The sequence below is a fragment of the Phoca vitulina genome, unplaced genomic scaffold, assembly GCF_004348235.1.
Source record: "Phoca vitulina isolate PV1807 unplaced genomic scaffold, GSC_HSeal_1.0 scaffold51, whole genome shotgun sequence".
NCBI classification, from domain to species: domain Eukaryota; kingdom Metazoa; phylum Chordata; class Mammalia; order Carnivora; family Phocidae; genus Phoca; species Phoca vitulina.
In genome coordinates this window covers 538,671-562,315 of record NW_022589754.1, presented here as the reverse complement: position 1 = coordinate 562,315, position 23,645 = coordinate 538,671, and the positions used below count along the sequence as shown (strand labels likewise).

General features: G+C 37.7%; 1 protein-coding gene across 3 annotated transcripts in view; it reads right to left on the bottom strand.

Annotated features, from left to right (window-relative positions):
• Positions 1-23,645, bottom strand: part of CHM (CHM Rab escort protein) — a 206,495-nt gene that overhangs the window by 56,776 nt on the left and 126,074 nt on the right. For all 3 annotated transcript variants that reach the window (XM_032387919.1, XM_032387917.1, XM_032387918.1), the window contains 3 exons: positions 8,822-8,926; positions 8,190-8,253; positions 651-747 (listed from right to left, as the gene is read on the bottom strand). In XM_032387919.1, coding sequence (XP_032243810.1) covers positions 651-747; positions 8,190-8,253; positions 8,822-8,926 — 266 coding nt within the window. The remainder of the gene's footprint in view (positions 1-650; positions 748-8,189; positions 8,254-8,821; positions 8,927-23,645) is intronic.

The following is a 23,645-nucleotide window of genomic DNA, read 5'->3' as shown; positions in this document are numbered from 1 at the left end:
TTGTTCTATTAGGTGTGCAATAAGATTATGAACATTTCAAATCAGGCATGCCACCCTCTGCTTTTTGTAATCCCTACAGTACATAGTTTAGGTCTAGACATAATGATATCCAATGTATCCTTGCTGATTTCTACTTAGTGAAACACCTTTAAGAAATACATTCTACAAGCATGGTATCTGACAGTGTTAGAGACAGAAATTTTGATACATATTGGTAAAAGAACATAAAGTAGTACCTAACTTTAGACTCATAAAAAAATAGAGGATTTACATATGGTAGAAGTTCATAAACTGGATTAAGAATTCTAAGGAAAAGCAAAGAAGAAAACTAACAGTAGAGAAAATAAATTTTGTGAAAGTATATTCCTAATAAGCTTAAGTAAAATTACAGAAAGAACTGGAAAGTCACAGCAATTCTTTCCCTGGAGGGTTTATAAATTGTGTCTATGAAGATGTAGCCACAAACATGATTAGAGGCAAGGGGAAGGTATAAAATGACTTACTGTATGAACATAAAGCGTGTGAACAAATAGTGTGAATAAAAAAATATATGGCAAGACTATAAACAGAACCCAGACAACTTTATCAATGGCTGCCCCCCTTTACTTCCTCAACAAGCACACAAGACGACTAAATTCTACTGTGCTTACATGTGCCTTTCATGCATGTCATTGTTGAAGGACACAACTCAATGACTCGAACAGCAAAAGTTCCTGGTTCCTCTCCTGGCACTGTCAAAATGGAAATCTAAAAAGTGGAAACAAAATATTAGACATAGCTGGTAGATCTCATTTTCATTATTCTATCATTAAAGTGCAGTTTACTTTCAAACTGAGTGTCTTTTCTCAAACTCCACTGATGTTTGAAAAAATTTAACTTGTAAGGGTTTAATTTAGAACAGAATTTGAAACATGTAACATGAACATGTGTCCGAACATCAAATTTCTGCATTATTTATATACTTATATATCATATACATTGCATTCATATAATTCATAGACAATGAATATTTCAAATATCTTTAATATTTAATTCTTCACTTATTTTCAAAGGATTCAATTATGACTTATTTCTGAATTGTATACACTTCAGTATTTGAAAACAGATCATATTAAATCAATTTTGATTATTCATAATGGCTAAAAGCAGATATAGGGTACTAAAATTTAAAAATGTTATAAATCCCAAAGATATTGAAATAAGCAAAGTAATTGGTCAACATATACCAAAGTACAGCTGAACATATACCAAAATGTTTCAAAATGAAGGTCTTCAAATTAATTTAAGGACTCCATTAATAAAATTAGAAACCCAGAATTTAGAGTAAAGTGGAAAATTATTTTTAAGTAATGTTTATTGATATGCAGTATGCTGATATGCTATAGGCACTACTAATATATTACATGGCTTTATACTTACAACTTTAAATGACCATCAGGTCAATGTTTCTCTATAAAACCAAAAGTTTCAATATGAATTCTCAATAATCATCAATCTGAGGAAACTATATCCTCTCATATATAAAATACTTGCCAAAAGGTAAAGCCCTATTTATACTTTTATCTGTGAGCACTAAATGCCTAGATTTTGACTGGTGATGTCACATTGATAGCCCACACAGGAAATGCCTACAAGCTTTCAAAACAGAAATTCTTTTAATAACCCTGACTATTCTACTATCATATTCCTCGTAAGTCCATTTTGGGGTTTAATATGTCTCAAAAACTGTGTTCTCCATATTCCTCTTAACTCCCTTTTGCTACTGGCTGTCCATGATACAAAATGTTGTACCTTAAAGAGAGAGGAACCACTAAAACATGAATCTAATGTTGTACATTATCAAATGATTATGACTAAAAACATGTGCATAACCAGAAAGGTATCTTAGGGACTGCACCAACATGGAAGTTCAGGCATACCACATTTTATTGCACTTCACTCTATTGCACTTTGCAAATACTACATTTTTTTTTTTTTTTTTAACAATTGAAGGTTTGTGGCAACCTTGCATTGAGCAAGTCTATTGGTTTTTTCCAACAGCATTTTGCTTACTTCATGTCTCTGTCACATTTCGGTAATTCTCACAATATTTCAAACTTTTTCATTATTATATTTGTTATGGTGATCTGGGATCAGTGATCTTTGATGTTACTATTGTAATTGTTTAGGGGCTCCATGAACTGTGCCCATATAGAATAGCAAATTTAACTGATAAATGTTTTGTGTGCTCTGACTGTTCCACCAACCAACCATTCCCCAGTCTCTACCCTCTCCTTGGGCCTCCCTATTCCCTGAGACACAATGATATTGAAATTAGGCAAATTAATAACCCTATAATGACCTCTAAGTGTTCAAATGAAAGGAAGAGTCACACATCTCTCATTCTAAGTCAAAAGCTAGAAATAATTAAGCTTAGTGAGAAAGGCGCATTGAAAGCCGAGATAGGCCAAAAGCCAGGCATCTTGTGCCAAACAGCTAGCCAAGTTGTAAATGCAGAGGAAAACTTCTTGAAGGAAATTAAAAGTGCTACTCCAGTGAACATGAGAATGATAAGAAAGGGAAACAGCCATATTGCTGATACGGAGAAAGTTTCAGTGGTCTGGATCAAACCAGCTAAAACATTCCCTAAGCCAAAACCAAATATAGAGCAAGGCCCTAACTCTTTTTAATTCTATGAAGGCTGAGAGAGGTGAGAAAGTTACAGAAAAGTTTGAAGCTTAGCCAAAGTTGGTTCACGAGCTTTAAGGAAAGAAGCCATCTCCATAAAGAAGTGCAAGGTGAAATAGCAAATACTGATATAGAAGCTGCAACAAGTTATCCAGAAAATGTAGCTAAGATAATTCATGAAGGTGGCTATGCTAAAGTACAAATTTTCCAGGTAGATCAGTCTTCTATTGGAAGAAGATGTCATCTAGGGCTTTCATAGCAAGAGAGAAGTCAAGACCTGGCTTCAAAGTTTCAAAGGACAGGCTGACTTTAAAGGCTAATGTAGCTGGTGACTTTAAGTTGAAGCCAATGCTCATTTACCATTACAATAATTCTAGGGCCTTTAAGAATTATGTTAAATCTACTCTCCCTGTGCTCTGTAAATGGAACAACAAAGCCTGGATGACACAACATGGTTTACTGAGTATTTTAAGCCCACTGCTGAGACCTACTGCTCAGAAAAGATTGCTTTTAAAATATGAATGCTCATTGACAGTGAACCTGGTCACCCGAGAGTTCTGATGAAGATGTACAAGATTAATGTTGTTCTCATGCCTGATAACACAACATATTTTCTGCAGTTTATGGATCTAGGAGTAATTTTGACTTTGCCATAGATTGTGATTCCTCTGATGGATCTGAGCAAAGTAATTTGAAAACCTTCTGCACAGAATGCACCATTCTAGATGCCCTTGAGAACACTCATGATTAATGGGAAGAGGTCAAAATATCAAAATTAATAGGGGTTTGGAGGAAGTTGGTTCCAACCCTCAGGAATGACTTTGAGGGGTTCAAGACTTCAGTGGAGGAAGTAACCGCAGATGTGGGGAAACAGCAAGACAACTAGAATTAGAAGTGAAGCTTGAAGAAAGGATTATATGGCTACAATCTCATGATAAAACTTGAATAAATGAGGAGTTGCTTCTCATGGATGAGCAAAGAAAGTGATTCTTGAGATGGAATCTACTTCTGACAATGATGTTGTGAAGATTGTTGAAATGACAACAAAGGATTTAGATATGATATAAACTTAGTTGATAAAACAAAACAGATTTTGCTGGGACTGACTCCCAATTTTCAAGGAATTTCTCCTGTGGGTAAAATGCCATCAAAAAGCATTGTATGCCAGAGAAACCATTCATGAAAGAAGAGTTAAATGATGCAGAAAAGATTATTGTCTTATTTTAAGAAATTGTCATAGTCACCCAAACCTTTAATAACCACCACCCTGATCAGTCAGCAGCCATCAACATCAAGGCAAGACCCTCCACCAGCAAAAAAGATTAGAATTCACTGAAAGCTCAGAAGATGGTTAGCAGTGTTTAGAAATAAAGCATTTAATTAAGGTAAGTACATTTTTTAGACATAATGCTATATTGCACACTTAATAAACTACAGTGTAGTGTAAACATAACTTTTATATGCACTGAGAAACCAAAAAAATCATCTGACTTGCTTTATTGTGACATTTGCTTTACTGCGGTGTTCTGGAACTACTCACAATATCTCTGAGGTATGCCTGTATTTCTTCTGTTTCCTACAACCATCATGTCTAAATACAGTCAGTAATCCCCTACCCCAGTACCTTCTGTGTCCTGAACTGAGAAGGTACTGTCTTAAATCTCATAGAGATTAATAAAAGCCATCAAAAGGGAATTCCCTCAATCCTCTAATACCACTTTCATAAAATTTATCTAAACTTACACCTATTCTTTCCTCTCTTTAAGTCTCATTATATATGCTTCAAAAATTTAAAGAGGAAAAAACCCAAGTAGGAAACAAAGAAAAGCATACCAAATGTATATTTTAGACTGATCACTCTGATAGCTCTGTGGAGGATGGATCTGAAGGAGACAAGATGAAAGGCAGAACAAAAAGTTAGAAGGCAGAAATAATGAGGTCCAAAACCAGAGCAGTGAGAATAAGGACGGAGAGGAAAAGCAGATTGTAGCAACTTCTAAAAAGTACAATGAGAGGACCTGGAGGCTCAGGAGATACCAGAGATGGGAGGAAGTTGTTGTTAGTTGGAAGGATGTCAATGCTTTTCATTAAGGTAGGGAGCACTGGATGAGTAGTTTTGAGAGGGAAGATGGTGAGTTCAGCTTGGAGTATGTTCAGTTTGAGGGGCTTTTGAGACAGATGTCCAGCAGGAAGTTTGGCCAACATTCCTGGGAGATACAGAAATGGCTGTCACCAACATTTATGCAGAGTTAGAACCATGAGAGTATATGGAGTCAAGCAGCAAGTGTGCACAGAGCAAGAGATAATGTGGGCTGAAACAAGAACCCTGAGGAGCCCCAACATTTAAGAGGAGGACAGAGCCCACAAAAGAAGCAGAGAGGGAATATTCAGAGAGTTATGAGGAGAACCAGGAAAGCAGTGTCATGGAAGTCAAAAAAGGGAATAATCAACATTGCTAAATGTACCAAAAAAGACAAAAACCAAAAAAATGTCCTGTGGTCCTGACCATTATAAAGTTATTAATAAACTTAGCAAGAAAAATTGTGGTAGAAATGTGGAGATAGAAGCTGGGTCTAGAAATGAATGAGAGGTAAGGAGCTGGAGGCAGCAAGTATAGATACTGTCTTTTTTTTTTAAAGATTTTATTTATTTATTTGACAGAGATAGAGAGCACAAGTAGGCAGAGAGGCAGGCAGAGGGAGAAGGAGAAGCAGGCTCCCCACTGAGGAAGGAGCCCGATGCGGGGCTCGATCCCAGGACTCTGGGATCGTGACCTGAGCCGAAGGCAGCCGTTTAACCGACTGAGCCACCCAGGCGCCCCAGCAAGTATAGATACTGTCTTAAAAATGCTGACAAGAACAGGTGAGAGATTGGATACAATTAGAGATGGGGGCAAAGTCAAAGGAGAATTTTTTTTGTTTCTTGTTTTTGTCTTTTTAATTTTTAGTTTTGGAACAGAAAATGCTAGTACATGTGTATAGGTTTGAGGGGAAGGTGCCAATAGCAGGGAAAGCCTGAAGACACAGGAGAGAGAGCAAGCATACAGGGTGGTGTGTGTGTGTGTGTGTGTGTGTACGTACGTACACGCGTGAGAGCCAACAGCATTTGTGAAAGGGGCTGCTGGCCTTGGACAAGGAGGGGAGCCCCCTCATTAGTCTCTGTACTTGTGCATTAGTTGTGGGTGCTGGGGTAGGAGCTCCAGGGTCACTGTGCTTAATAGGTGGCCTTGCTTTTCTTAGTGAAGCAGGGGGTGAGGTGAAAGAGCTAAAAGAGAGAAGGGTGGGTAAAATTACGTAAAGATTTGGATGAGGCAATGAGGGGAAAGGGAGAGGGAGCTATCTGAGGCCAGTGGAAAAACTAACTGATAGTAGGCAGAGGGTCCAGATGAATGAGGTTGGCAACCCGAACTCTGTGGCTGTGCCAGTCTGTCTGGTTGTGTGGTTTTCTCAAGTATCCCTCTGTAATCCAGATGTAGATTATAGCCTCATCCAGGGACAGGATTTTCCTCTGTGGGTGCAGTAGAACATGGCTACATGGGAATTGAAGGTATTGGGGGAAGGGCAGTTCAGAAGATTAACCATGGGGTCTAGGACATGGAAAAGGAAGAGGGCAGAAGGAAGCTGGTAAACTGGGAGGAAAAAGAGGGGACAAGGAATTGTAAGTCTCTTAACAGGTCAACGAGCAGACTGGGTGAGGGTAAGAGAATGGAAGAGCTGAAAGGATAGGGGCAGATTAATGCCACTGTATACCCATAACCTCCAGACTCAACTGGGCCATCGATGCTGTGCAGCCATCTGACCATGAGATAGGTCACTCTCCAACTCCTCACAGTTATTACTGTATACCCTTCTTTGAGCTTTGGCCTGTTAAGCACTCTTATACCCTCATTCTCAGGAGATGACCTCACTTTGTAATTTAAAGAGTAAATGGAGGGGCTCCAGGGTGGCTCAGTCAGTTAAGTGCTTGCCTTTGGCTCGGGTCCTGATCCCAGGGTCTTGGGACGGAGCCCTGAGTCGGGCTTCCTGCTCAGCAGGTAGTCTGCTTCTCCCTCTCCCTCTGCCCCTCCCCTGCTCGTGCTCTCTCTCTTGCTCACTCTCAAATAAATAAATAAATAAAATCCTAAAAAAAAAAAAAAAAAAAAAAAGTAAATGATCCTATCAGATGGGAACTCCCAGACCTACAAACAGTCCTGCATTCACCCTCTTATTTCAAGATGCCTCACATCCCATCTCAGGGCAATGCTTTTTACCTGTTCTCTGAATCCCATCCTCCCCAGCCTTTACCTGGACTTTGCTGCATTGTCTTCCTTTTCTCCTGGGTATCTTCAACCTTTCCTTCCCTCTCTACTAGCTCCAGCATCAGCTGAAATATACACAAATCTTTTAAAGAAAAGAAAAGCCTTCTTCACTTCCACATCTCTCTTCAGGAATCACTTCCTCTTTCCTACTCTTCACAGCTCAGCTTCTACAGAATTGTCTATTTTCTCTCTTCACTTTAATGCCTCCTTGTCATTCTTCAACACACTCACAAAGCTTATAGTTTACTGGAAGATACAGACAAGTTAACTGGTAATTATAGGACAGTGTGATGAGCACTACAATAGCTGCTGTACCAGTCCTTGCTCACGCTTGTCATGCTTAACTTAAATAGCTACTATTTATCTGTCTGTATCTATATCTTCCAGACTGCAAACTATAAGGGCAGAGATGCTATCATGGTTAGCACTGTCTTCAGATCTCAGCACACTGGATGGCATGTAAAAGACACTCATTGTTTACTGAATAATCATTCAGTATTTATTAATTAAAGTATTTATGCTCATATGCATAGCAAACATTTGTTTTATATATCAGAAAGCTTCTAACTTAAGGAATGTTTGGAACCTATTTTTAGCAGTAGCATATAGAAAAGGTCTGAGAGTCATACTAAGTAAGCTGATTTTATCAGTCACTGTGTAATCAGAAGAAGGGGCATACTTCTTGGAATTTAAGAGTTCAGACTGAGGAAAAACCAAAGGCATAAAGACATTCCTATAGAATTGGCAGTGAGGAGAAAGAAGAGGGTACTGAAAGGAACAATGGTGATGAGGAAACATTAGAACCAGAAATGTGTGCGGTACTCATTCACACCAGGCCTAATGGTAAGCTTACCACCACTGTTCTAGGGTTGGTTACCATAAAGCCTTTTCCTCCAAGGGTTTTAAATGTATTCTCTGGGGATTCTCTTTTTCTCCCCATAACAATATATTTTCAATTTCATAGAATAACTGTCAAAAACTAGGATTTAGTCCAATTTCCATAGAATAAAAATATTATATAAGATGTAATTATTTATCCTGCTGGAAGGAAATCTTTAAGAAACCAATATTATTACAGAATTGACATTATGTATTTTTTAAAAAATGCATTAAATACATTAGCACATATGGCTTAATACATTTTATTTCACCAATATTAATTTATACATAATACCATGTAGATTAGGTTAGCAACATTTATTAAAAAGTACAGGACTAAAATTACCTGTTGATCTGAATCCATTTTTAGTACAGATCTGTCTGTAATCAGGACTGACCTGGAGATCTGCCTGTAATGCACAAAACAGTTAATCAGTGATTCAGATTCCACAAATAAGTTTTATTTATAGTTATATAACTACCATATTTCAAAGATTTAAGTCATGATAAAAGTGTTGCCTCCTCAAGCCAAGTCAAACTCTAATCTTTTCTTGGCTCATCGAAGGGAGAATATTGTGGGGGCATCTGGGTGGCTCAGGTGGTTAAGAGTCTGCCTTCAGCTCAGGTCATGATCTTGCATGGGGCTCCCTACTCAGCAGGGAGTCTGTTTCTCCGTCCCCCTCTGCCCCCACCCCACTCGTGCTCTCTCTCTCAAATAAATAAATAAAATCTTAATAAAAAAAAAAGGAAAGGAGGATATGTGACCTGCAGACCAACCCCAGCTGATACAAAGGAGTCAAAATTAGACTGGACTCCCCTACAACCAGACTCAGTGGATATATTGGATATATCTTTGGTTTGGTACACATTTGTATCTAACTTGAAGAACACAGTCATACAGAAGTGTCAATATAATCACACAGATAAATTTTCCAGTGCTTCACCTTCCCTTAGACAGTGGGTGGAGGGGTGCCTTACCGGTATTGTACATGTGAGCATGTGTTCTCAGAAAAGTAACTGTCCTCCACAAGGAAATGCTTAGAGATTATTCTCTGACCAAACTGATCTATGATTGCTTTACATCTACAAAGAAGATAAACATAGCAAAAAAGTTCTCATTAATGATTACACAATTGAAAAATAAACATAATCAGCTACAATTTTGAATCTGAAACCAATTTCTTAGAAGACAATTTAAAACAGTATACAATTTCACATTTTGACATAAAACTGACACTAAATTACAGAATATATATTCTTGTTGCTTCTTTGAAATCTTTAAACTATAAACATAGAATAGAATTTAAGTATTTATTTTGAATACCATTAATAAGAATAATGTTAGTGTAAGTATTACAGTATAAGCATAAGCTTTCTAATGTTTAGGAATATAGAAGCTTTTCTTTTGTTTAGAAAAGGCTTTTTTCCCCTTAATAGATCTAAGAAAAGGAGAGAAAAGTTGATTAAATATCTTGTTATATCATTCACAGTCTGTAAAAGTCACTAAAGCCTTTTTATTTTTGTTAAGTGTTGCTTTCTCTTTTGTTCAAGAATAGCTATCTGGTCACACATGTGATAACGCTTTAAACAAACAAAAAAAGAGGGATAAAGCTTCTTTTAGTATGTTTCTACTTTACTTCAAAGGATGATCAAAAAAGATTTCTTTCAAGTGCTATTTCTAAATAAGGAAAACACTTATGCATGGACATTATCAGGTCTCTGTCACGTGATATGTGTTGGGACAATGAATCATATAGAACCCTCCACTGACCTTCTTTCAATGTGTCTAGATAAAAGGATGAAAATTAGAATCCATCTCCTTGCAGTGCCACAAGTTATAAATGTACTTTATAGGGCTCATTATCCAAACTAATGGACTAAGGGCAACATCCTTGAAATGGACTTACCAGTACTGACAAAGCCAGTATGTAATATCTCAGGAATGATATGCAAATGGCTGCATGGCTTTTTATTATGAAAATATCACAATTTACTTTTGTCACAGCTTCTCCTTTTGGGATCAGAATTATTTTATTAGAAATACATTTGTATGTTACTCCTCATAAAATGCAAGTAAATAATTTCAAACTTATACCATATTTTAAATATACTGATATAAATTAAAATATGCTATATCACTCTAAAAATAAGCCAATTAAGAGAGATTTACCAGGCACAAAACAAAATGATGAACACCCAAGACTGACAGTAAGAGAAATTTAATGTGTATTTCCTAAAGGCAGATTATGATATGTTTATTCTTGAATAAATGACATGCCACTGCTGCCAGGACAGACTGTGATACTTCATAATGTTAGATATACATAATACATATTTTAACCAATTAGCCACATATTAATACATGCTATATTACATTATTATTTGATTTTTTTCCCATCTCACCTCCAATTCCTTTCTCTTCCCCAGTTGTTTCTATGCATATGTCCTCACATTTCATTAAACTAGAGCTTTTGCGTTATAAAATACTTAACTGAACAGATATAAGGTATTTATACCTAGATATAGTATTTTCCAAAATAATTATTTAAAAACTGAAAAGATAAGTTACTTACTCAGTATCCTGTTTTAATACATTCACATACAATTTAAAACACAAGGTACTTTAGGCAATGGAGAAGAGAAATCTGCTGATCCATCATTAAACACTGATCCCTATTTGTCCTGGAAGCACTGACAAGCCTTTTTCTTACCTTTAAGTCAGAAACTATAGAAGTCAAGAGGGAATAATCTGGGCAGAAAAAAAGAGGGTGTTATAATCTATATCTTGATAGGGATTTGGGTTATTCAGATTTGTCATTTATCAAAACTCAGCTACTGAGCACTTAAGATTTGGGCACTTCACTGTATGTAAATTTTACTTCAAAAGGAAAGGCTATAAATAAATATTAAACTCTTAATGATAGGCATGCCAAGGTATTTAGGGGAAATTGTATTGATATCTGGAATTTACTTAGTGAAATTCTTAAGAAAGGTGAACAGATGGATAGAGGAATAAATATTTGGGTAGAAACATGATTAAGCAAGTAATATATTAAGATGTTAATTATAGAATCTGGGTTGTGGATATACAAATATTCATCCTGGAATTCTTTCAACATTGGTGTAGATTTGAAAATTTTCATCATAAAATGTTGGAATAAAATTGGTGGGGGGGGAAGGTTGGTGTTAGTATAAATCCTGGACTCTTAGTCTAAGTCTTCGCAAAGGACTCCCATTTAAATAAACCACACCATTAAATCTGGCCCTCAAGCTACTGGAGATCTTGTTTTGTAGGCTTCCAAACACTAACAGCGCTGCTTTGGTGGTGGCTACACCCTTGGTGACAGGTAGAAACTGGTTTCAGAAGTTATGGTATTATAAAGAACTACTAGTACCACTCAAAAGGGAGGTAAGGGTGTAGGAGGATTAGGGAGTATATAGGTCAATATACCAATAAATGTGCCTACTTATGCTGAAGCTTTCTAGATGAAACAGTGATTCTCAGAAGAGGAGGAGGAGGAGAAGGAGGAGGAAGAGGGAGCAAATCAGAATCACACCTGGGGGACTTTTTCAAATTATAAGTACCCCTGGAGATTCTGATAAACTCCCAAATCCCGGGGAAAAATCACTGTCGAGCATGCCACTGTTACTGTTGTAGTTTTAGGCTGTGCTAGGTAGAGAAAAGTCAAGAGCTATTGCTACAAAAAAAAAAAAAAAAAAAAAGGTGATTTCTGCAGAAATTGATGTGATGGTCACATATGCCCAATGTGGTAGATGATGGTAACAACTCACCTGATAGTCTCACTCTGAAGTACTAAGGCTCTAGGCCTGAGCAAGGCTGTTCAAACCAAAGCATGTTTAAGTAAGGAATAAGGTTTGTTTTCCCCCCAGATACTTGACTTACTATCATATATTAGGCCTAATTAGGAGAAAAATGAAGAAAGGAATATTAATTTGGGACCGAGACTTAGACTTTGTATTATAAAGATTAATATAAAAAATTAGGTGACACTTAAGTAATGGAAAATAGCACAATGAAACAGTACTGCCAGAGACATTAAAACACCCTTCCACATAAACCTGAGGAAGCCATTAAAGATTAACAGTATTCTGGATTTAGTTGAGGGCCTTGCTGAGCTTCATAAATAGTAAACTGAGGAGGAACACGATAGGAGTTCTCAATTACAGAGACACAAGGACCAAGCGGATCGTAAGAATCACTGAGTCCAGACAGAACATTTCTAGAGGTGAGTTTTCCAAATCAAAAATCACAACAGTTATTCAATTCTTGGTTCAATGATATGAGGACATATACAGCAAAATGATAAGGAAGAAAATGCTCAGCAAGATGAAAACTCTTTATCTGAAATTTGGCCCAGAAGAGAAATATAACATTATAACAAGTATCCAATGTCTATGATTTTCAGAATATCCCAACTAACTGTATGATAAGAAATGCAGCAATCACATGAAATAATAAAAAATACATAATTAAGAAAAACTGAAGATCCCCAATCATTGAAGGAAACAAAATAATTCTCTCTATTCACTATGCCCTTCCATGCTTTCTAAAACACGTTAGTTCAAATGTCACCTCTTCAATAAAACGATTCCAAAATGCTTATCATTCATTTTTCTTGGGTAAAAATCCACTCCAATAGTTTCAAATACATTAACAGATAGATAACTCCAAATCTATGATTCTGTGTTCTGACCAATCCCAAGCTCTGTATCCATATTTTTAACTGTGTCTTATCTATTTCTTTCTGTGTTTCTCAATGTGTTTCTGGATAGACTCCAAACCCTTTTTAAACCTAGCATACCCCTGGGGCACCTGGGTGGCTCAGATGGTTAAGTGTCTGCCTTTGGCTCAGGTCATGATCTCCAGGTCCTGGGATCAAGCCCCACATCTGGCTTCTGGCTCAGCGGGTAGTCTGCTTCTCCCTCTCCCTCTGCCTCTCTGCCTGCTCATGCCCTATCTGTCTCAAATGAATAAATAAAATCTTTTTATAAAATAAATAAACCTAGCATACCCCAAAATGAGTTCATCATGACTCCTTACCTGTTTCCCCCCTTGGAATACCTATCTCATGTAATGACATGACCAGCAGTCAGGTTCCCTAGCTTAGAAACTTTCTTCCCATATCTAATCTGCTACTCAATTTTGATTCTACCTTATAAAGATTTCTTGAAACTAGCTTCTTTTCTTCATCTCTACTATACTGCCTTAGACTTGTGTTTAGTCTAATAAGATAATGGACTGCTAGCAAGTCAGTAGCTCATTTGTTTGATGTAAATGACGGCATAACAATCATGTGCCAAGCACTGTTCTAAGATATAAGAATAAAAATATCTTATCCTTAAGGAGCTCCCAATATAATGAAGATGCAGACACAGGCAATTGTAAGATAATACCCAAGTCCAGGGTTAAGAAATGAGGACAGGACATCATTAGAGTCCTAAGGGAAGATATCTAACTAAACTTAGGGGGTAAAGGTGGAGTATCAGGGAATGCTCCTCAGAGAAAGTGGTAACATTAGCTGCTTTTAAAGGATGAAAACTAGTTAAGCAAGCAAATAAGAAGAACATTTCAGGTAGAAGGGCAGCATTTGCAGGGGTACAGAGGCAAATGAGAAAAGTACAGGGATCCACATACAGTTCAGTGTTAAATGACAATAAAATGGAAGCAGGGAGGGAAGAGAGATGAGCAGAGGCCAGATCCCAGAGCCTCACATGTCATGTAAAAGGGTCTTACACTTTATTCAGAAGTGATATAAAGCCACTGAAGCTTTTTACACAGGGAGGGACAGAGCTAGATCTGCATAATGAAAAGATCTCAATGTGTAATTATCTCATTAATTTATTTTTCTTTAATGTCCCCCAGTAGACTCTAAGCTCCATGCAAACAAAGACCATGATTGTCTTGTTCTCAGCTATATTCCTAGTGCATGAGACAAAGAAAACAACTAATACTTGTTGCATGGATGGGTAATGGATGGATAGGCAATGGAAGTATTCCGTGCATGTGAACAGTGTGGAGACAAAACCAAAGATTCAGAATCTCTGATTTAGGAGGTAAAAGAATCTCTTATCATCAAAGTGTTTCTTCCAAATCACTGCCAGAATTGATAACTTAAACTGCAAATCTAATCGTGTTATATACCCACTTAAAACCACCACTGATAACAGTCCAAAGTCCTTAGCTTCGGCACAGAAGGATCTTCAGGATATACCTCCTCCATGGGATTCCAAAGTATCCAATTACATTAACAATTGCAACTAGCTAACATGTACTGAGCTCTTACTATGTGTAACAAATGGTTCTACCTGCTTTATTTGTTAATAATCATAATAACCAAATAAGGTAGTTACTTTATACAGAAACTGGAGCACAGGGAGGTTAAACAACTTTTAAAGTCCATTCAGTTAGTAAGTGGGGAAGCCGGGATATAGATCCAGGTCTATCTGACTTTATAGACTTCTCTGTTTATTGCTCTCTTTGTACACGAAGGCAAGGTACATGCTTTATTCATCCCGTTATTCCCATAGCAACTAGCATGGAGGTTGGAGGTTGCTAGAGGTTAAATGTATAGAATATTATCACTACCATTTTGCAAATGAGACATGCTAAAATCAGAAATTCAGCAATTTTCCTACAATGACTAATGGTAGTAAGATCAGTCACCCCACATGCTCTAACATACTATTCATTACTAACATCCAAGTATCTGGAAAAGGTATAGTTATTCCTGACATCAGAAAAAAAAGATATCTCTAAGAAATACTCACAGCAGGAATTCTAGCAAGTGAGACAGCTGAAGTACAAAAGAACAAAAGAACAGCAGCTGAAGTAATTAGATTCAGACTACTGGTTACAGACAATATCTAGTCCAAGGTCATCCATACCCTACCCCAGTATCAAATACTATACTGCTAAATGGACAGATCTGCTTTATAGGAGTTTTACACAGTCAACACAGCTGCAAAGAAAAAGAAAGCTGCTCAATAAGAGCATTCAGTGTTTCTAGAAACAGTCAACAGAGGGGTCCAGTATTAGAATTTAGTGACAGGATATAGAAAAGAATTGTTGATATCTGTCCTCTGAAAACTGAAAAGCAGAGCCAATGGATAATATAGCAAAGAGAGCACAGTCAATGTGGCTCTCAGGAAAAGCAAACTAAACAAAAATGAAAAATAAGACCTATCTGAAAGTAAGTATGGTTAATATTCTATATTTCTTCTTTCAAAGTTTGTACAATACATTGATGTGTAATCACCACACTGAATTCAATGCTATGATCGTTTATGCTTCTACAGCTTTACTCAATGGATGGTGAAAAGAAATCACCAGAAGATTATCATCAGATTTTTAAGATTCATTCATTCATTTAACACACAGCTACCGAGTATAATGGGTGATATGAAGCTGCTTTGCTTCTGGACATATAGTCATGAGATCCTGACTTTTCTTACACGGAATTTACAATCATACAAGGGGATCTGGCTCAGGGGGCCAGCAGAGGGTTCTGATCTAGCCTGTGGAATCAGGAAATAAACTTAGACCTTAGAACTCAAGCATGAATAGTTCTTCACTACACCAAAGGGAATGCCAAGTGTTCCACACAGAAAAACAGGAAAAGAGAGCAATCTAAGACCATAAGGAGACAAATGCAAATCATTGCTGATTTCTTTATTAATATTCTAATTACACTTAAAATAAACAATTTAAAGTTTAAGTCAACTTGGGTTCCTTAAAAAGAAATGTATGTTGGATATGTCTAAATATTAAGTTCAAGATTTTTTCCCTCAAAAAATTATCCCTCACTTTATAGTCAAGTCCTGACAAATTAACTCCTATTAATGTGGGAAACAAAGGCAAAAGAAATGTAACTTAAATTAAAATCTCCTTACAGCAGCCCACTGATAGGTACCTGAAACATTCAGAGCGTGATCTTCCTCAACGAACTCATGGCTGCCTTAGTGCCTTCATGTTTCAAAGTAACCTTATCTTGGCAGCAGCTGGCCCCTCAAGGTCCTGATAGCCTTGCTTCCGGATTCCCTGGAGACTTGTGCTATCCCTAGCCCCCACTAATTAAAAAATATACAGTCACTCCTCACAATTCCAGTATAGCTCTTTCTGCCCACAGGTCCTGTCTCATAAATAGGGAAGGGGTTAAGGTATAGGCAGGAGAGATAGGAGGCCCCTGACTCCCCTGACTAGGCTCTAAAACTATTCCCGGCAGGTGGAGATGCTGAGAAGAAGCTGAACAAGAGATAAGGGAACAAACCAAGATGGCACAAGAATCTCAAGGAAACAAGCTTCCCAGTCAGTTCTCAATAAAAGACTGCCACTAAAAGCCCTCAGTGGCAATCCATTCAGGCCCCCTCACACTCTAGAAGAGTTTTCTTTCCTTTCTGCTCTCACCTTCACTTAATAAACTTTCACTTCACTTCAACCGTTTGCGTCCACGAGATTCATTCTTCAACTCCATGAGACAAGAACCCTGTAATCCTGCAACACTATTACTGGTAGCTCTCTTAAGTATTTGATTTTGAACATGAAAGCAGTGTTTGGGAAAGATAAATTAGCCCGAGTCAACTTTAATCAATGCTAGCTTTAGATATTTATAGAGACTGTTTGACTTCACAAAATGGGATTCTTATTAAAAAGGCAAAAAATTATAAATTTGGTAATTATTACTGAAGGGATGAATTTAAAATTTTTAAGTACTGGTGGTCTCTTAAAACTTTTAAAGATTACTTAAGCAACACACTATCGTGAGACTACTGGAGATATCATGAATACTATGAATGCAGGTCAAATTTAAAAACTGTTCTATTCTTAAGGAAGTAAATAATTGTGGCTTGGAATAAATGTTCAAGTAAGAGAATCACAAGCAGAATCCAAAATGGCTGTATCTTAAACAACCAAGATGGGCAATAAAAAAAAAATTCATTGGAAAATGGGAGGTCTAATAAAATAATATGATGGTCTAAGTAGACATTTTGCTATTTCATTTATATCCATAGAAGTTTTTTTTTATTTCTCACTGGGACTGAAGATTACCTAGTACGTAAGAATGGTCTATATTTAAGCTTATAAATCATGTTGGGATAATTTATTTATAAATGCTAAGGAAAAACTAAGTACTTTCTAAGTACTTTTATTAACACAGTCAAAGCACGTTATATATGGGAGTAAACTCAATGATTACTGGAGAGTTCATCTAACTCATCTTACAGATAAAGGAACTGGCCCAGAGAAAAGTGACTTGCTCACTGTCATTCACAGCAGTGATGGAGTTCCAGGTTTTCTCTCATTCAAGGGCTACCTGACCATGATTGCCTTAGGAGTTATTGGGCAATAATTGTTATGTTTGAGGTCTTTCCATGAAGACATAAAACAAAATGTTAAGTAAGTAGCAGTATGTCTGCTATTTAAAATTCAGGAGAGGAGCTTGTTTGTGACTTAGCAGAAGGAACCTAGGCTTCTCTCTTCCCTCAAACATAACTAGGTAACTATCAAATCATTCTGAATGCGCAAGAAATTGACCTGAGGACTGAAAGAATAAACTCCACAACTACAGGGAGAGAAGAGGCCACATCCAGGAAGGTAGGAAGTCCAGAGACGTGGTTTGGGGGAGAAATGGATCACAGGTGCTGTGGAAGGGAGGAAGCCCTGGTTGCACAGAAAGGTAAGAGAAAGAAAGGAGCACAGAGAGAAACTCACAAGGAGAACACTTCCCCAAAGCCACTGGCTGGGAAAATGAGAGGGGTTGATTTTTGTGAGTTTTTGCAACCAACTGGGCTCAAAGACTGCAGTTTTAGAGGACTTCTGGATTGGCTGTGATAGAGCCCTGAGGGCACTGCCCTACTCCTGGAGAGATGACAGGTAAACAACCTGAGGGCAGACAGCTCATCTGAGGATCACCTAAGGCCCAAGGGGAGACTGTTCTCTCTTCTTGGAGCACCTATGTGAGAGGCGGCATTCACAGAGACACCTCTCCTCCTCTCCCGGCGGGGGTGGGGTGGGGTGGTGAACCAGCAGTAGTCACCATTTCCCTCCACCACCCCCCACCATAGGCAGAGACACCTTCTAAGGGCTTCTTGCCCCCAACTGGCTTAGTTTAGCCTACTTGCTCCAAATCCCATTCCTCTGTGCTCTGTGCAACTGCCCTTCTCAGTCAAACGTGCAGGCCTCCCAACACTGCGAGACCCTCCTCCAAAGACCAGAACAGGCTCCCACCACAGCACTTCCCTAAAGTTTGGACTTTTAAGTGTCTACATGCTTAATGTCCACAATAGCCAAAATACGGAAAGAACCCAGATGTCCACTGACAGATGAATGGATAGAGAACAGGTGGAATATACAGTGGAATATTACTCAGCCATCAAAAAGAATGAAATCTTGCCATTTGCAATGATGTGGATGGACCTAGAGGGTACTACGCTAAGTGAAATAAGTCAGTCAGAGAAAGACAAATATATGATTTCACTCATATGTGGAATTTAAGAAACAAAACAGATGAACATAGGGGAAGGGAAGGAAGAATAAAATAAGATGAAATCAGAGAGGGAGACAAACCATAAGAGACTCTTAACTATAGGAAACAAACAGAGGGTTGCTGAAGGGAACGTGGGTTGGGGGGATGGGGTAACTGGGTGATGAGCATTAAGGAGGGCACGTGATGTAATGAAAACTGGGTGTTATATGCAACTGATGAATCACTAAACTCTACCTCTGAAACTAATAATATACTATATGTTAATTAATTGATTTTATAAATAATAAAATAAAAGTCTGCGGGGGCACCTGTGTGGCTCAGTCGTTAAGCGGCTGCCTTCGGCTCAGGTCATGGTCCCAGGGTCCTGGGATCGAGCCCCACATTGGGCTCCCTGCTCAGCGGGAAGCCTGCTTCTCCCTCTCCCACTCCCCCTGCTTGTGTCCCTCTCTCGCTGTGTCTCTGTCAAATAAATAAATAAAAATCTTAAAAAAATAAAAAAATAAAAGTCTGCATGTTTGGCTGGGATAGAGCCCAAAGTGCAGGGCATTGCTCCAGGCAAGCAAGCAACCCAGAGACAGTATGAAAACAGTGATCTGAAAAATGCTTGGGACACATGCTCTTCTGAAAGTGGTTCTCTGAGAGCAATAAGCACTGAGATCCCTCTCTGGGGATAAAGGAGCTGGCTGGCACCATTTCCCTCCCCAGCCACTCAGCATAAACAAGCTTTAGTCAACAGCACAGTGCCAACACTGTCAGACTAACCTGTTTATACCAAGTCCCACCCCCTTGAACTCTGCCTGTACCACTTTCTCAGGCAAGTGTCCCTAAGTCCCAACACAGCAGGCCCCTTCCCCAGAAGACCAGCAGAAAACCTTGAAAACACCACATTTCCCAGAGAGTTCTGCAAGGCTTCAGTTCTAGAGGAAGTAGCATCAGGTCTCATTTAACAAGCAGACCAGAGCACTACCCTAGTTAAAACTTGCCACACTCTGCCCAAGGACCAAACAATCCCCACTGCAGGCAAGGAGATCCTCTGCAGAAAAGCCAAAACACAGCAGCAGAGTGAAACCCAGCACACACCAGAGATACTCCCTGAAGCACCAGGTCCTGGACACTGTATGACCTCTTCTTCATAAAGCCATTACTCTCAGGAGCAGGACACATAATGGGCTTTTCTAACACAAAGAAGAAGACAGAGACTTAGACAAAAGGCCAAGATGGAGGAATTCATCCCAAACGAAACAAGAAGAGGTCACAGCCAGAGATCTATTTGAAACACATAAAGTAATATGCCTGCATGGAGAATTTAAAGCAATAATCATAAGGATACTGACTGGGCTCAAGAAAAGAATGGAGACTTCAGGGAGGCCCTTACGACAGACATAAAAGACAATCACTTAGAATGAAAAATGCAATAACTGAGATTGTAAACAGACAGGATATTATGACCACAAGCATGGAAGCAGCACAGGAACGAAAAAGTGATAATGGAAGACAGAATAATGGAAAATAATGAAACTGAACAAAAGAGAGAAAAAAGAATTAGTATCATGGGAATAGACTTAGGGAACTCAGTGGCTCCATTAAACATAATGCATTTGTAGCATAGGAGTCCCAGAAGAGAAGAGTGAGCAAAGGGGACAGAAGGTTTATTTGAGGAAATAATAGCTGAAAACCTGCCCAATCTGGGTAAGGAAACAGACATCCAGATCCAGGAGACAGCGAGCACTCCCATCAAAATCAACAAAAGCAGGCCAACACCAAGATATATTATAGGTAAATTTGCAAAATATGGTGATAAAGAAAAAATCCTAAAAGCAGTAAGACAAAAGAAATCCCTAACAAACAAAGGAAGACCCATAAGGCTAGCTGCAGATCTCTCCACAGAAACGTGACAAGCTAGAAGAGAGGGACATGATAAATTAAAACTGCGGAATGGGAAAAATCTGCAGCCAAGAATACTCTATCCGGCAAGGCTATCATTCAGAATAGGAGAGATAAAGAGTTTCCCAAACAAAAACTAAAGGAGTTCATGACCACTAAACCAGCCCTGCAAAAATATTAAAGGGAACTCTCTGAGTGGGAAGGAAAGACCAAAAATGAAAAGACTATACAGGAACAGAGAAAATCTCCAGAAACAATGACAAAACAAATAATAAGATGGCACTAAATTCATATCTACCAATAATTACTCTGAATGTAAATGGACTAAATGATCCAATCAAAAGACAAAGGGTGTCAGGATGGATTACCTAAGACACATCTATATGCTACCTATAAGAGACTCATTTTATACCTAAAGACACCTGCAGATTGAAAGTGAGGGGATGGAGAAACATTTCTCATGCAAATGGAAAAAGAAAGCCAGAGTAGCAATACTTCTATCAGACAAATGAGACTTTAATCCAAAGATTTTAATAAGAGATGAAAAAGGGCACTATATCATAATAAAGGGCAATATCCAACAAGAAGATCTAACAACTGTAAATATTTACATCCCCAACTTGGGAGCACTCAAATATATAAAACAACTAATAACAAACATAAAGGAACTCACTGATAATAATACAATAATAGTAGAGGACTTTAACACCCCACTTAGAGCAATGGATAGATTATCTAAGCAGAAAATTAAGAAGGGAACAGTGGCTCTGAATGACACACTGGACCAGATGGACTTAATAGATATATTCAGAATTTTTCATCCTAAAGCAGGGGAATACACATTCTTTTCGAGTGCACATGGGACAGTCTCCAGAACAGATCACATACCAGGTAACATACCATGCATAATTATGGTAACAACACTACGAAACTTGAAGTCAACCATAAGAAAAAATTTGGAAAGACCACATATACATGGAGGCTAAAGGGTACTAAAGAATGAATGGGTCAAACAGGAAATTAAAGAAGAAGTTTAAAAAAATACATGGAAACAAATGAAAATGAAAACATAATGGTCCAAACCTTTGGGATGCAGCAAAAGCAGTCACAAGAGGGAAATATACAGCAATACAGACCTACCTCAAGAAGCAAGAAAAATCTCAAATAACCTAACCTTACACTTAATAGAGCTAGATAAAGAACAACAAATGAAGCCTAAAGTCATCAGAAGAAGAGAAATACTAAAGATTAGAGCAGAAATAAATGATACAGAAACTAAAAAAAACAATAGAACAGATAAATGAAACCAGGAGCTGGTTCTTTGAAAAAATTTTAAAAATTGATAAACCCCAGACTTATCAAAGAGAAAGCACCCTAATAAATAAAATCACAAATGAGAGAGGAAAAATAGCAACTGACACCAGAGAAATATAAACAATTATAAGAGAATATTATGAAAAACTATACGTCCACAAATTGGACAACCTGGAAGAAACAGATAAATTCCTAGAAACATATAAACTACCAAAACTGAAGAGAGAAAAATAGAAAACTTGAACAGTCCAATAACCAGCAAAGAAACTGAGTCAGGGCCAAAAAATCAAAAATCTCCCAATAAGCAAAAGTCCAGGGCCAGATGGCTTTCCAGTGGAATTCTACCAAACACTTAAAAAATAGTTAATATTTATTCTTCTCAAACCACTCCAAGAACTAGAAATGGAAGGAAAACTTCCAAATTCATTCTGTGAGGCCAGCACTACACTGATTCCAATACCAGACTAAGACTCCACTAATTAAGAAAACTATAGGCCAATATCCCTCATGAACATAGATAAAAAAAAATTCTCAACAAAATACTAGCAAATCGAATCCAACAGTACATTAAAAGAATCATTCACTACGATCAAGTGGAATTTATTCCTGTGCTCCAAGGGCAGTTCAATATTTGCTAATCAATCAACATGATACACGACATTAATAAAAGAAAGGGTAAGAATCCTTTCAATAGATGCAGAAAAAGCATTTGACAAAGTACAACATGATAAAAACCCTCAACAAAATAGGATAGAGGGAACATACTTCAACATAATAAAGGCCATATACGAAAAACCCACAGCTAATATCTTCCTCAATGGGGAAAAACAGAGCTTTTCTTCTATGGTCAGGGACAAGACAGGGATGTCCACTCTCACCACTGCTACTCAACATAGTACTGGAAGTCCTAGTTTCGGCAGACAGCAAAAAGAAATAAAAGCCATCCAAATCAGCAAGGAGGAAGTCAAACTTTCACTATTTGCAGATGACATGATACTATATATATAGAAAACCCAAAAGATTCCACCAAAAAATTGCTAGAAATGGTACATGAATTCAGTAAAGTCATAGGATAGAAAATCAACAAAAAGAAATCTGTTGCACTTCTATACACCAATAATGAAGCAGCAGAAAGAGAAATCAAGGAATCGATCCCATTTACAATACCACCAAAAACCATAAGATATCTAGGAATAAACATAAAGAGGTAAAAGCTCTGTACTCTGAAAACTATGCAACATTTATGAAAGCAACTGAAGATGACACAAAGAAATGGAAAAACATTCCACGCTCATGGATTGGAAGAACAAATATTGTTAAAATATCTATATTATCCAAAGCAACCTACACATTTAATGCAATCCCTATCAAAATACCAACAGCATTTTTCAGAGTTACAACAAAGAATCTTCAAATTTGTATGGAACCACAAAAGACCCCAAATAGCCAAAGCAATCTTGAAAAAGAAAAGCAAGCTGGAGCATTACAACTGCAGTATTCAAGTTATATTACAAAGCTGTAGTGATCAAGACAACATGGAAATGGCACAAAAACAGACACATAAATCAATAGAACATAATAGAAAACCCAGAAATGAACCCACAACTATATGGTCAAGTAATCTTCAACAAAGCAGGCAAGAATATCCAATGGAAAAAAGACAGTATCTTTAACAAATGGTACTGGGGAAACTGGATAGCAGTATGCAAAAGAATGAAGCTGGACCACTTTCTTACAACATACAGAAAAATAAATTCAAAATGGATTAAAGACCTAACTGTGAGACAGGAAACCATTAAAATCCTAGAGGAGAACAGAGGCAGTAACCTCCTTGACACTGGCTGTAGATATGTCTCCTGAAGCAAGGGAAACAAAAGCAAAAATAAACTACTGAGACTTCCTCAAAATAAAAAGCTTCTGCATGGCGAAGGAGACAATCAATAAAACTAAAAGGCAACCTTCGGAGTGGGAGAAGATATTTGCAAATGACTTATCTGAGGAAGGATTAGTATTCAAAATATTTAAAGAACTTATCAAACTCAACACCCCAAAAAACAAATAATCCTGTTAAAAAATGGGCAGAAGACACAAACAGACAT